Consider the following 15,412-nt stretch of genomic DNA (forward strand, 5'->3'; position numbering starts at 1 on the left):
TCATATGCCATTATACATTTATTTACAAACTAGTACATGAACTAATCGCATGTAAAAGAAATTATTAAATCACAACAAATAAGGCCCTTAAGGGCTTAAAAGTTCCAAGGCAATAGCCCAGTTACACATAATGGTCTCTCGGACCCAAACACATTAGCCCTTGGCTTACAACAAATATCACAACAAAATAAGAGTCAAACTACTCTTCTTCAAACATCTCCACGCCCTTAGCTTGGCAGGGTCACCACACCTTTACCTGCACCAATTCCCATAGGGGTGAGCATAAAGCCCAGTAGAGATTCCTCACAAAGTATATACAGTTATGCCAATACCATCAGCGTGAAAAAAAAAATGCATATGTAATGCCATGCAAGTGCCCATATTGAAGGAAAATTTTATTTCAATGCACTATTTCAAAATCATCATGTTCTCAATAATGTTATGCAATCTCATCAATTTCAAACTTTCAATATTTAAATCAGCAGGGGCGGTAAATAGGACACTGGTAATTCTTAGGCTGGTGTCTGCAAGTAGACTCTACGAGTACTACCAAACTATCATTTTTACCGGTATTAACCGGAAGACTCGACGCCTATCCACGAGGCTTTCGGGTCTTTCACCCTAAACACTCAGGCCAACTTATCAAATTCATCTACACCCCCTATTCGGCCTTATCAACGTATTTACCCTATACACGTTTCCATTAGTTCTCATTACAATATAATCATTCTCAAGTAAACATGATGAGAATGCAACAATGGTAATAATTCACTTCATAGACAATGGTGATATTAAATCAAATGGAAATGAGAGGCAATAATTAATATCTCATAACACTTCTCTATTTTCAAAATGCCTTAACAACAATAATAAACAATACCTCTCTCACTTTCACAAATACGTTTCTCATCTCGCAAAATAATCATGTGTCTTCAACACACCATCCTCAGCAATGATTCATCATGATCAACCCTTTCAATATGACCAGCATGTCATCTTTCACTTTATTTTCCCATTTCATTAATATCAAACATTTTTACATCATCTATGGCACTCAACAACTTGCCATCTCATAACTCTACACATATATACATTTATCAATGGACTTTAAAAATGGACCTCCATTTTATACATACATCAAGAAATTGCTATTAGCAACTATATCATAAAATCAATGCTCATTCATCCTTCAATCACAAGAAAAGAAGAACTTCCATAGGTCTTTCTACTTTTTAAGAAAATCCCCAATTTCTAGGGTTTTTATTAAAAACAAAACTCCATCATTTTCTTATAGGAACTCCATCACACCATTTTTCCATGAGTTTAATAGAGGAAAACCCACAAAATAATAGTAAAATGTTGAAATACAAACTTACATTCAAGACCCTCTTCATTTTGAAATCAAAATCAAAAAAATCAACTCAAAACTTCAAAACCCTTTTTAAATTAACATTAATCTAGCAAAACTTATATACATGACTCAAGAAATCCCTACCTCCAAGTAGAAGCCCAAGGGGAAGGGCTAGACAAAGGTGAAGCTTCAAAAAATGGCAAATCCCACTTCTTCTTGGATAGAAATGAAGATCTTGAAAAGCTCAATCTTTTTGTCTAAGGAAGGAGGGTAAGAAGACCACTAGATCTAGGTCAAATATAGAGAGAGAGAGAGAGAGAGAGAGTATTTCTAGAGAGAGAAACTCTCAACTTAGGGTTTGGATGAAAAAGAGATGAAAAAGTTATGTAAAAAGTCACTTTTACGATCTGATATACGCACAGTCCGCTCGAGCGGAGAGTTTCACGCTCGAGCGTCAGACACAACAACAACAACTCGCTCGAGCGCAAAGAGCACCACTCGAGCGTGGATTACACCCGTCTAATATTTCACAATTTGCAGACAGTCGCTCGAGCGCCATAAGGGCCGCTCGAGCTCAGACACGCTCGAGCGTAAGAAACTCCGCTCGAGCGTGAAAAACACTCTTGCAGTACTTTTGTAGAGACACCCGATACTGAAAGATTGCAAACTCCGCTCGAGCGCAAAAAGGCCCACTTGAGCGGAAGACTAAAATTCTGAGCAACAAGATTCTAGACCGAAAGGCAACCAACCTGTTCTAAACACGCTTAAGTCATTCCAAAACTCAAATTCAAGACGTGTAAGGAAGAAAGACATAACCGGCAGCATCAAACAACAAGATTCGGATCCCGAATACCATGGCAGTCGGGTAGAGACCCGAGGTCGCTATAGTTTATTACTGTGTGCTTCCGTTTATTACTTCCCTGTGTGCTATAGCTTATTATAAGATTTCTAAAGCCTAGCTATGTGTTCCAGCCACAACCACATCATCACTGTATCTGCCCACCACTGTTCAATCAACACAACCATCAAGTAACTTGATTTCTCCCTTTCTCTATTTGTTTTTGGCGCTCCTTTTTGGAATAGCTCTGTTTCTATAAACAACTTTTTCTGTTGGTTAATAGATTTTCTCAATTTAGATTCATTTGAGTTTCATGTCTTCATTTAGGAATTTTTCTTTTTCCTGTACTTAGAATTTGTTGAATTTCTTGGGGTTTGTTTACAATTCATGGGGCATTGTAGACGTCCCCGAACGTCCCGAGAGGGAAATCCCGTGATTTGTTCATTATGGGCTCACTACAGTTCGGGACTCAAATTCACGGTCCTATATCTAATCTCGCAGAGTGCAATGCAAGACCGATGAATCATCAAAGAGTCCAAATCCGGCAAATCATTTTGAAAAGAGATTTTTAGAAAGAAGTACCAAACATGAACTGCTTTGCCAGATACAGAGTCGCTACCTAAATATTTTATTTTGGGGAATTTAGGAAACCCTGACTCGTTTGCCTAAGGCCACGTGTCCGTCATCACCAAAGTTGCCTCGGCTCGGGAACTTGGGTACGATTGGGGAAGGTCACTTCGTGAGTACCCCCGCTCGCCCGATCAAAGATCGGCCTCTACTAATCATGATATCTAGTTTTGAAAACATTATGCGTTCTTATTCCAGTTATTAGCCTAGATTTACTATATGATGCGCACAACAAACAAGTATAGACTGGATCGCCTGAATTGGAACAAAATATTTCATGTTTGTTTTTGAAAGCGGTTTGCTACTCGCAAGTAGGCGAAAAATGCAGATTTTGCCACCCTCGGGTGGGCTTAGAAAAGATGGTTTGCCACTATCTGGTGGGCTTAAAACTTACAGTCAATGCATTGTTCCAATTCAGATAATCCAACCTTCACCCACAGGCATTCAGGCAGGTATATCACATAAGCAAATAGCCTCATGGTAAGCATGCTATCATGGCAGTCACTCACACGCATGTAAGGATGCTAAAGCATAAAACTTACCGAGTACTCCAAGCCAAAACAAAAGCTATGTTAGAAATCCATGCATGATCCTAACTATACAGAAATGCCTAATGCAACACATGCAAAGATGCAACTATAATAGGCTCGGCTATTCTAAGAATGGCATATGAGATGCTACAGCTAACACATATTCAACTCGGAATTGAAATACAATGCAGTTAGTATGATGCGCCGAGCCCGGTGCATGCAATACAGATGAATGATGCAAACATGCAAGCATAAGTACGCTAATGGAAACATATCATTTCTCGGGCTAAAATAACTAAAAAAGCCAAAAAGCTAAAAAACCAACCTACTTCCTAAACGAACCCTTATTTTGAATCATATCATTTCTCACATGAGATAGTGAAAAAAGTCAAAAAAATTAAAAAGCCAATTTTTAATCATCTTTCCAAAATAACCCTGTATGTGGATCAACGTGGTCACAAAAACAAAAGATTGAATTATGAAAAAATGGTGTTCTGTAGCAAAACTCTTTTAAAAGTAACATATCACTTAACAGAGATGAAAGATTAAAGAAACCGCCTACAGTAAAAAAAGAAAAAATGGCACCAGAAATAATAAGATGCTATCAGCAAGTTAAGAATTCATCAAATATTGAATGAAGTGGTCCAATAGCAATAGTCATTAATTTTTACTACATTTTGTTGGTACTATATAAATTTCACTAACCGGCCCAACCATATGATTTTACTTCAAATATATCTATCTATTCTATTATTAAAAGCCAACACCAATTTTGGTGTCATGAAGCCACTCCTAAAAAACTTTTCTCATTTTTTCCTAAAATGGCCTTAACTTCTTACACTTACATCAGTTTTAATTAGGGCTAAAATGATAAATTAAAACACCAATTCCACTTCCCACTCTCCACGTCTAAAGCAGTTACAAAAGTTCTGAAACTTCACTATCTTCACTGTACTTTGCATGTTTTTTTAACTTTTGCAGGTAAATTTCCTGACGATGCTTTCCAATTTCTGCATCACACAAAAGGAAGGTAAGCAATGAAAGATATATGTACTTAAAACCGTGCTTCTATTCAATTTTGTACAATGTTTCTGACCCGGCTGCACTGTTATTTGCCCCATTTCTTTCTTTCTCTCTCTCTTTTTTTTTTTTTTTTTGCTCTGTCAACAGTGGTTGTATGCTCATATCATTTTCTGCATTTATGGTGATTATCACTATTCCTTATACTTGCATAAGTACCATGCATTGTGTTTTCTTATGAACAAAGTCTTAAGAAAATGTTTGTTATAGTTTGGATCATAAACTCATTTTTTGAGGCAGATTTCTTTTGGGCAATGTGGGCAGTTGTCTCCAAGTGGATCCTGCCATCCATAAGTACTACCTTGAGTTTGTATTATATGATTTCTTCATAAATAGAATACGATGTATTTATCTACTTGACTTTTTTGGTTAATAGGACAGTTTTCCAAAATTCCTATAGATCATGCATACGATTATTCTGCTTTCAATTTTTTTAGGTTGTTTAGATTCAATTTGGTCTTCTGTAATTGATTCGTAAGTGAATCTTAATGGATTTCAGCATGAAACTGAGCTTCTTCAGTTTGTAATGCTTCAAATATATAATTTCTTTTTATATGCTTGAAAAAATCAAATATGTAAAGCACTGTAAGTATTAAATTCAGAATTGAATATCAAACTATAGACAAAATAATAATAATAATATTATTAATTTGAATTATCAACTAAGAAAATATCAGGTGTATTATATAAAAAGATTCTGTATATCACAAATGTCCGTGATTTTTTAGACTTAATTAATAAGCCTTTGTACGCATTGGGTGTAATCATACTTTCTATACAAAATTTATAGAAAATGAAATGTTTCATTGTGTTATTAGGTTTTAAAAAAAAAAAATTGACTATTATTTTTTTTGGTTGATATCAACATTTGTGTTTGTGTGTTTACAATTTATGTTTTCAAAAAATTAGGTTGTTTGATTGCTTAATTTTGTGTGTGTGTTTTTCTTAAAAACAATTCAATGTTCATAAAATTTGTTTTATTTCAAAAAAATTTTAAAAAAATAATTGTCTTTTTAAATTTTTTTTTTTTGAATTTATTATTTATTTGTTGTATATCAAATCCTTTTTACTACAAGTGTTCCAAGAATATGGGTTCTTGTTTTGTTATTTTGTGTGTACCATTATTACTTACACTTTTTATTTTCTTCATTAAAAAGTAAAAGAAAAAAAAGTATGTTAATCGATTTCTTGGAGAAAAAAACGGACTATTATTTTCCTTCGTTTATATTTTTGGTAGGTTGCTTTATAACTTTGTGTTGTTCAGAATAAACTTTTTGGATTATTCTCTGTCGACACCTAATTGTTCTAACTGTAAGTATTCTATATGAACGTTGAGTTGTAAAACAATTCTATTGCTTCAGTTTGTAATGCTTCAAATATATAATTTCTTTTTCTATGCTTGAAAAAATCAAATATGTAATTTTTTTTTTTTTTTATATATATGCTTGAAAAAAATTAAATATGTAATTTTTTTATTCTATTTTTATTTTTAGTTTTATTTATATTTTTATTTATATGTAATTTTTTTATTTTAATTTATTTATATGAATTTTTGTTGTATAATTTTTTAGTTAAAATTATACAAAGTTTGGCCAAATCTTATGAAATTTTAACACATCCATGGATGGCCAAAATTCAAAGAAAGTTGTAGGTGTCTAAAGTGATAGTTGATTGTTGTATACTTCAAAGCAAGGTGTCTACACTTATCTATTTTGACCGTAAGTATTCTACCTGAGTGTTGGATTTATGCTTGAAACTTGAGAAACCAAAATATGAACACCTAAATCATACATTATTTTGTGTTATATTTTTTTCCCTATAATATTGTTAATTATACTTTCTATAAATAAAAAAAAACAAAAAAAAAATTATAGAAAATGAAATGTTTCGTTATGTTATCAGGTTTTTTTTTAAAGTCTTTTTTTTTTTTTTTTTTTTTTTGGATTTTTTAAAAGTTTTTTCTTATTACCCTTCGTTTATATCTAATCTTTTTTATTGTAACTATTATAATAAAAAACCCTTTGTTTATTCATATGTTTATTTTGAAGTGTATTTTTTGGGTAAGAAAGAATTCAGTGGTCCCAAAATTTCATATTATTTTTTTATATTTATTACGTAATGAGTTTGTGATAGTCAAAACAAATAACTTCTGCAGTCGTGTTTTATTAGTACTTATTTTTTACTTCTCTTTTGACTGTAAGTATTTTTAATTCTATTTTTTTATATATATATAGTTAATCGAATGTTTGAAAAATTTATATTCAGTTTGTTTTTAAATTATATCTCAAGTTGCACACGCTTTGGCTCATCATTACCAGGTAATCTCTTTCACTTGCAATTTTATTTAATTCTCCACAAAATGAGATTAGTACTTAAATTAATATGCATTATAAAAATATAAAAACAAACATATGAAAACACTTACATAAAAATATAAAGCTTATTATATTGTGAGTATATGAGTCGCGTTGTAGTTAACAATCTCATAATATATTATTACTGCATCTTATATAATTTTATATAATGTAAGCACATTTTAAAGATAGCCAGATTTCATCTACATAAGTGTTAGTTTGCTAACAATCTTAGGAAAAATGAATCACGATTACCCTGACCCATCAAATTTGAGACATGTACAACAACAAAATCATGAACGACGTCGTTTATACCTACAACAGAGGAGGCAACGCTCAACTTCAGCACCAAATGCTCAAACTGAACAACCACAACATTTATGCCTTCAAAACTTAAGCACTGAACAACGCTCAGCAAGATTGGAGCAACGTCGTCTTGCTCAGCGCAGGCGAAGATTGTTTATTCGCGAACAAAGTGCGAGCTCTAATGTGCAACAAAGAGAAATTCAAAGGGAAAGTTGGCGTAATTATGTCAGACAAAGGAGGGCTGCTTTGACTACTGAACGGCGCGAACAACAACTAGCAAGGCGACGAACAAATTATCGACAAAGAAGGCAAATATCTGAAAATCTCGAACAAACTTCTCATCCAGATCAAGTACATAATATGACAAATGCACAAACAAGTAGGTGTATTCAAATGTTATAAACATTATTATTTTTGTAAGCTTTTACACTTCTAAATTTGACATTAATATTCAATTAATTTATTATTTATAATTTTAACTGTTAGGATACATGTTAAACTTTTTCGATACAATCCCAAGAAGAAATAGAATAGGATGGCGTAGGCCACGAGCAACAGTTTTGCCAACCATTCACGAAGAATTTGCGACTAATGTTTTTAGACGGGAAAGTAGAATGAGTCTACTCTCACGTATCGACTTACCCTGATATGCACCTACTCATTCGATTTATAAGCATGGAAGCACAAGTGGCAACAGACAAGATGATTCTCGCGAAGTTCAGATGGAAGGTAAAAATAAATTATTTAGTTTAAGTACTTTTACAAAACAAACAACCTTTACAATAAATGTAAAAAAGATGAACATGCACATATGATATGCAGTACAATTACATTTAATATTGAACATGCAACTCAAACACTTTCAAATAAATACTATTATGTTACTAATAAACCAATACATCATACATGTATTGTCATAGGAAATATCCCTCATGTCGACCACAATCAGGATGCTTTGAGTGCTGAAGACATTCTAGATAATCGATCATTTATCCATAGGAAATATCACAATTGCACAAGAAATTTTCATGAAAGTGCAAGGTTCCAAAGAATGCAGTTCCCTACTCCAACTACATGTAGACATTGCAACGCAAGATTGTTCCACCGTGAAACATCTACCATGTGTTGTAATAATGGAACAATTGTTTTGCCACCAGTAACAGCTCCAAATGAGATGATTGATATTTTCTCTGACCAAACAGTGGAGGGTTGTCATTTCAAACAACATATTCGAGCCTACAACCATGTTTTCTCATTCACTTCAATGGGTGTTCATGTCGATGAAAACTTAGCAACAAGAACTCGAGATGTATACACGTTTCGTACACAATGAGCCATATATCATAAGATTGGGAGTCTCTTACCAAATTCTAGTGACAGACCGAGATATTTGCAACTGTATGTTTATGACACTGACCATGAGAATGAGAATCGAATGTCTGAAAATAAAGAATTGCACTTCGATTTGCTTGACAAGATAAGAATATTTTAAATGCTCATAATCCATTTGTACACACGTTTCGCCAATTGGTTCAGCGTCCAAACATATATAAATGTAGACTCAAATCAAAGAGCAACCACGTAATAGGCCCCAATACAACCTTCCTATTTCTCCTGAAGTTGCTACCGTTTTAGTAGGTGGTGAAGAAGCTGGAAATTTAAAACCAAGAGATATCATTGTCTAATCAACCAGTGGTCACCTCCTAAATATTTCTGATATTGTCGGATACTATGATCCATTACAATATCCTCTGTTGTTACCCTATGGTTCATATGGATGGGATGCAAATACCAAAAGTAATGATGGCAGAACAACAACATGTTGTGATTTTTATTCTTATATGCTACAGGTAACGACATTCACATAATATTAAAAAATTACTTCGTCGAAGTTATTTAATCTATAATTATTTCGTATAAAATCTTTACTTTTAATTATTTATAAGTATTCAAATATTGTCAGTTCATATTCGCCCTGGTGATCAATCTCTTTTTCTTCGAGGAGGTCGCCTCTTACAGCAGTGTGTCGTAGATAATTACGTGAAGATTGAGTCCAACAAATTAAGATGGATACGTACTCATCAAAATCACATTCGAGCAGATTTTTATCAAGGTCTTCTAGATGCAGTACATGCTGGTGAAAATTATGGAGGTACAAATTGTCACATGCAGTATTACAATTACATGAACGCATGTTTGTTTATACTCATACATATATATATATATACATATATTTCTTTTGTGAAATATTTGTTTAGATAATGTTGGTCGTAGAACAATATTATCATTGTCATTTGTTGGTAGCCCACGAGACATGTATCAGTGATATCAAGATGCAATGGCTCTGGTTCAAGAGTCTGATATTTTCCTTATAATGACCTATAATCCAAATTGGCCTGAAATTAAAGTTGAGTTACTACCTGGACAGTCACCACATGATCGTCCTGATTTGCTAACAAGAATATTTCATTCGAAATTTGATGAGATTAAGACCGACATTCTTACAAAACATGTACTCGGGAAGGTTCTAGCATATGCATATGTTATTGAGTACCAAAAAAGAGGCTTACCACATGCCCACATGGTCATTATTTTGGATGAAAATGATGAGTTATGCACTCCTGACGATTATGATAACATTGTCAGAGCTGAAATTCCAGACAAGAGATCAGAGCCTAGATTATACAGTGTAGTTCTCAAATACATGATACATGGCCCATGTGGAATGTACAATGAACCGTCCTCGTGTATGACAAATGGCCGGTGCAAAATACATTTCCCAAAGCCATTTTCTTCCATTACTATACTTGGAAACGATTCATATCCTGTTTATTGAGGAAGAGAAAGGGAGTCAGTTCCTTTAGATAGTAACCCAAGCGTCTTGGCGGATAATAGTTGGGTCATTTCGTACAACCCATGGTTGCTCTTGAAATATGATTGTCATATCAATCTTGAAATTTGCAATAGTGTTACAAGTGTGAAGTATTTATACAAATTTAAATATGTTTATAAAGGGCCTGATCGTGTTGCATTAGAAGTTCGTCAAGGTCCTAATTATGATAAAGTACAACAGTTCATAGATGGAAGATGGGTTTATGCTCCAAAAGCATTGTGGAAAATATTCAAATTCCTAATGACCAAAATGACTCCTACGGTAGAACGCCTCCAAATACACTTACCAAATATGCAGCAAGTAAGATTTTATACGTTCCAAGACATCACCAACGTTTTAGACGATAAGTATTATTCCAGAACAATGCTTACCCAATTCTTTCAATTAAATGTTGATGATGAAACTGCAAATCGGTACTTATATCGAGAGATCCCGCAACATTATAGATGGTGTAATAGTGCAAAGATTTGGCAGTTGAGATTGAACCATCAAAGAGTAATTGGTAGAATTTACACAGTTTCACCATCAGAAGGGGAGAGATTTTACCTGAGAATTTTACTCAATCATATCCGAGGACCAAAATCATTTGATCATTTGTTAATGGTTAATGGAATTACGTACCCAACTTTTAAACAAGCAGCTGAACATCATGGTTTGTTAGAGCATGATGATAGCATACGACAATGTTTGTTAGAAGCTGTAACCATGCACATGCCATCAACTTTAAGGAGATTGTTCGTTACAATTTTGGTTTACTGTGTGCCAACAGGGGTGCGAAGTTTGTGGGATGAAATTTATCCTTATTTGATTGAAGATTACATATCTTCAAACAATATGAATAATATGTATATCCTTAACAAAACCCTGCAAGATATAAACTGTCTTCTGCTACAGCATAATAAGAACATATCAAAATACGATTTGCCTGAGATGACAATGAATTTGGATGATAATCAACAGTTCCAAAGGTCATACAAGATGAGCTTTCCATTGTAACTCCTCGAAAAGACTTAAATTCTATTGCCACATTAAATAGTGATCAACACTTAGCATTTAATTCAATCATGGAGGCTGTGGAATGCAATACTGGTGCAATCTTCTTTGTGGATGGCCCAAAAGGAACTAGAAAGACATATTTATATCATGCACTATTGGCCTCAGTGAGAAGTCAAGGTCGAATTGCCATTGCAACAGCAACTTCTGGAATTGCAGCTACACTTTTACCTAGTGGAAGGACAGCCCATTCAAGATTCAAGATCCCATTAAATCCAAAGGCTTCGTCCGTGTGTTCCATTACTAAACAATCAGATTTGGCAGAACTGATTAGACATGCAACAATCATCATATGGGATGAAACTACAATGACAAATCGTTATGCTTTTGAACCTTTGAATCGAACACTCATAGACATCACTGGTGTTGATTATCCATTTAGTGGCAAAATTATGGTGTTTGGTGGTGATTTTCGACAAGTACTTCCAATTGTTCCTAAAGGTACAAAAGCTGAAACTATTACTGCATCGATAATCAAATCACCTCTCTGGAGTCACATTCAAATAATTCGTTTAAATCAAAACATGCGCTCTATAAATGACCAACAGTTTGTTGAATTTCTTTTATTTATTGGAGATAGTGTACAACCTACCATTATAGATAAAATGATCAAAGTACCAACATCGATGGCAATACCATGGAATGGCGAAGAATCAATAGTTCGACTATTAGAAGAAATTTATCCTGATATCAGAAACCATTCTTTTGACGCCGAGTATATGGTTAGTAGGGGCATAATAACTCTTCGCAATGAAGATGTCGACAAGCTCAATGAGAAAATCATTCAGAGATTTCCGGGAGAATCAAGAGTGTACCACTCATTTGATAAGGTTGAAAATGATACCCAAAATTTGTATTAACAAGAGTTTTTAAATTTCATTTCACCAGGAGGAATGCCCCCACATGCATTGCATTTGAAAGTTGGAGCCCCAATTATGCTTTGAGGAATCTTGACTCTTCTTTTGGTTTGTGCAATGGCACAAGGCTACTGTATCGAGCTTTGAACGATAATTTCATAGATTCAGAGATTTTAACAGGACATTTCAAAGACACGAGAGTTTTCCTGCATCGCATTCCATTAAAGGCTCCAGAAAACTTAAAACATCCATTTGAAATGACTCACACACAATTTTCAGTTCGCCTTAGTTTTGCTTTGATGATAAATAAATCACAAGGTCAAACAATTCCACATGTGGGAATTTACCTTCCGAATCATGTATTTAGTCATGGACAGATCAGACAACGAAAGTCTTGGTTAAAAAGAGTTCAGTTAATAATGAAGAAGGAGTGTATACCCGCAATGTAGTCTATAAAGACGTTTTGTTACCAAATTATTGATACAGGAGGTATGTACCAATATGTTCTTATTGTGCTTATATTATGTCATTTTTTTAATCTACAATTAATATACTTATAATATATCTTCATATAATTATTGATTGAAGGAATACTTGAAAAAATAAAGCTACTTCAGCTTTAGGAGAATTATCAAGAGGAGTCAAATATGGTTGCAGCTAAGAAAGTTACAAATCAGGTATTGGCTTCACTTATGTTCAAAAAATAATGTTTTCAAAATTTTGGCTATTTAATCTGACAATATTCGCATATATTTTGAGTTTGACTATACCTTTTGAATTAATGTTAGTCAAACAGTTCTCCATATACAGTCTTGGATGGAAGGTCTCTATTAAAGTTGATAAAAAACAATTGGGAAAATTAATTGTGCGAGAGCTTTTAAGGCAACGACAACATCGCTATGATAATATGCTTGCGGCATTTTATATGAATAATTTCAATATGTTACATTTGCTAATAGTTGTTGTAATCTTTTTACAGAAATCCTATCATATCTGATAGAGCAAGTATATACAACAAAGACAATATGGACATATATGTGGTATTTGCATCATGTATTATGAAGTTTACTACTATGCTCCATATATTCATATTTGTGAATTTACAAATTAATTTTAGATTTTATAAATTTGTCGAACAATTAACTTACAAGGTGTAGACACCCCATTTTTGACCGACCTTAAGACTCAGACATCACCGATTGAGCGCTCGGTGACGTTGCATATCGTGCTCGTTCAGAAGTCTCAGAGTCGCGGCCGTAAGCCCTGCCTCCGGATTTCCGAACCCTCTTCTGTGTCTTGTCTCGGTTTGCGAACTAGACTCGGTTTTTTCTATTTCTTTTCCCGAGGGGAGGGAGAGGTCCCATAGACCATCTCTCAGTGGCCGTGGGCTACACTTTGTGGCCGCAGGCCATTTTGCCCATTTCGGAGTCCGGTTTCCGATTTTTCGGGACCGTTGGCCATGTGCCTCGGTTCGGGACCGCTTAACCATCTCCATTTGCTCTGATTTTTGGCATACATCTTATTTTCTCCCTTTCAAGGGACACTGGGGTCGGAGAAACCCACTTCGTGGCCGAATGCCACTTTCGGTGCTTAGCAGCCCGTTTTCGGGACCCCGAACTGCGTGTTTTGGCCCCCGAGCATTCGTTTTGCATCGGTTTTTGTTCATTTTTGGCAGGAACCTCTGTTTTATCACCAGGAAGACCGTAGAAGGGTGGGAGGCCAGCAATTGTCTCAACAACCAATTTTTACTTCTCTGACGCCCTCCGATGCCCGTTTTTCACACTTCCGGGCTAATGTTGAACACCTTGGAGCCATTTTCTTCAAACCCAAACCACATATTTGTGATGTACACACATGGGAGGACCCTAAAAGTTCATGGTCGGCCACTAATGTTTCTTGACCCTTTTGAACCCCTCCTTCCGAGCCAATGTTGAACACCCTTGGGCCACTTTCTTGAACTTTGAACCACATATTTGTGTTGTACACACATGGGAGGACCCTAAAAGTTTATGGCCGGCCATTAATTCCATTTGAACCTTTAGAACCCCTCCTAAAAATGGCTTGTTCTCTCTCCTGTTTTAGAGTTTCCAAATTCGAACCACAGGGTTGTGAAGAGGAGACTTAGGAGGCCACCAATATGTGGTGGCCGGCCACTAAAGCCACTTGCCCTTTTTGACCCCTAGCCGGCCGGCTAGGGGGGGTGGCCGGCCGGCCACTTCCAAGTCCAATAATGGGCCGGCCATGTTCCTTGTGTGATACACTTTACAGCTGTGTAGCCTTTTCCCCCAGAAAAGATCTGTATCCGGGGGATATTTTGTGGGGGAAAGGCTTGGTCCTTTTCCCCCACCCTTTCCTTCCATGCTCCTTCTCCTTTTGGTCCATATAACCAGCAGGTGGCATTGGTGAGAGAGGTTGGAAAAATTCATCTTCAAACTTGCATACAAAAATCTCCCTCTATCCCTCTCTTTCAAGCAAGAAACTCCAACCCCTACACCACCATTTCTTCTACAACACCAAGCTCCACCACCACCACTCCATTTCCAGCAGCAAGGAGGTGTTCTCCAAGGCCTAAGGGAACCACAAACTCAAGCCAAGAGGCAACCAAAGTCAAGCCTTCAAGGGTAAGTAGTGTTCTTCCTTTTTTGAGCTTATTTTGGTATCTTTCCTTAGCCAAACATGCTTATTGATTTGAGCTCCGACCAAAACTGAAAAGGCCATTTTTTTGAGCTCATTTTCTTGTTTCATTAAGGGCTCAACCCTGTTTGAGCCCTCCATATTGCACTTGCTTCAATATCCCTCTTTGGTCCCCTTTTCTTGCATGCTTTGGCAGCCTATCATACTTCTGTTTTTGGTCTTTTTACAGGCCTAGAAATAGTCTTATTTTGACCTTCTTAACATGTTCCATTAAGGGTCTTTGGGTTTTTGGTGAACGCTTTGCATACTTTGTGTTATAGCCACTTTTTGAGCCTCATTTTGCATTGCATTTCTAGCATGTTTTCATACTGTTTTGGAGTTTTTACAGTTCTGTAAATATGCTTATTTTTTATCCCTCTTCAATGTTGTAGAAGGTAATTTTTCAGTTTGGGCTTTACATATACCACTTGCCTCTTTGGCCACCTTTTGGCCCTTTTTCTTGCATGGGAGTGCAGCCATACCTGTGTTTGTTTTTGGGGTTTTTACAGTTCTGGAAAACATCATATTTTGGGCCCCTCTTCAACTTTGTTGAAGGGCCCTAACCTATTTGGAGTTAGCAGCCATGAGTTGCTTCATAATCTCATGTTTAGGGCCATTTTTGCATGTCATTGGTGCCCTATCCTTATTTGCTGTTTGGCCATGATTTGTACTGGAAAAATGCTTATTTTGAGGCTTCCTTGCTTCTTTCTTTTCATTCCATGTACCAATTATGCATGCTTTGTATAGCTGTAGTTCATTCTATGCGCCTAATTTTGCATTTTGGGAGAGATTCCATGAATCGGGTGTGTTTTCGCCTCATTTCGGGGCTGTTTTCCCCCACTTTTCATTG

The 15,412-nt window shown here is 35.5% G+C and overlaps 2 protein-coding genes across 2 annotated transcripts; both read left to right on the forward strand.

Moving 5' to 3' along the window:
* Positions 1-9,424: 9,424 nt before the first annotated feature.
* LOC114293595 (uncharacterized) lies at positions 9,425-10,975 on the forward strand. The gene is made up of 2 exons (XM_082895332.1): positions 9,425-9,813; positions 10,054-10,975. Exons 1-2 carry the CDS (start codon positions 9,425-9,427, stop codon positions 10,973-10,975), a joined length of 1,311 nt encoding a protein of 436 aa, XP_082751458.1.
* A 68-nt stretch (positions 10,976-11,043) lies between these two features.
* Positions 11,044-11,892, forward strand: LOC114293596 (uncharacterized). Its single transcript, XM_028237688.2, has one exon. It carries the CDS (start codon positions 11,044-11,046, stop codon positions 11,890-11,892), a length of 849 nt encoding a protein of 282 aa, XP_028093489.2.
* Positions 11,893-15,412: the final 3,520 nt, after the last annotated feature.

Source organism: Camellia sinensis, chromosome 11 (genome assembly GCF_055761805.1).
Source record: "Camellia sinensis isolate YWXY chromosome 11, ASM5576180v1, whole genome shotgun sequence".
NCBI lineage: Eukaryota > Viridiplantae > Streptophyta > Magnoliopsida > Ericales > Theaceae > Camellia > Camellia sinensis.

What these genes read in the sequence shown, in the direction of transcription:
- LOC114293596 (XM_028237688.2), top strand. Translation starts at nt 11,044, where the DNA reads ATGGAGGCTGTGGAATGCAATACTGGTGCAATCTTCTTTGTGGATGGC.
- LOC114293595 (XM_082895332.1), top strand. Translation starts at nt 9,425, where the DNA reads ATGGCTCTGGTTCAAGAGTCTGATATTTTCCTTATAATGACCTATAAT. An exon ending in ATACATGGCCCATGTGGAAT is followed by an intron (nt 9,814 to 10,053) that starts GTACAATGAACC and finishes AATTTGCAATAG; the next exon opens with TGTTACAAGTGTGAAGTATT.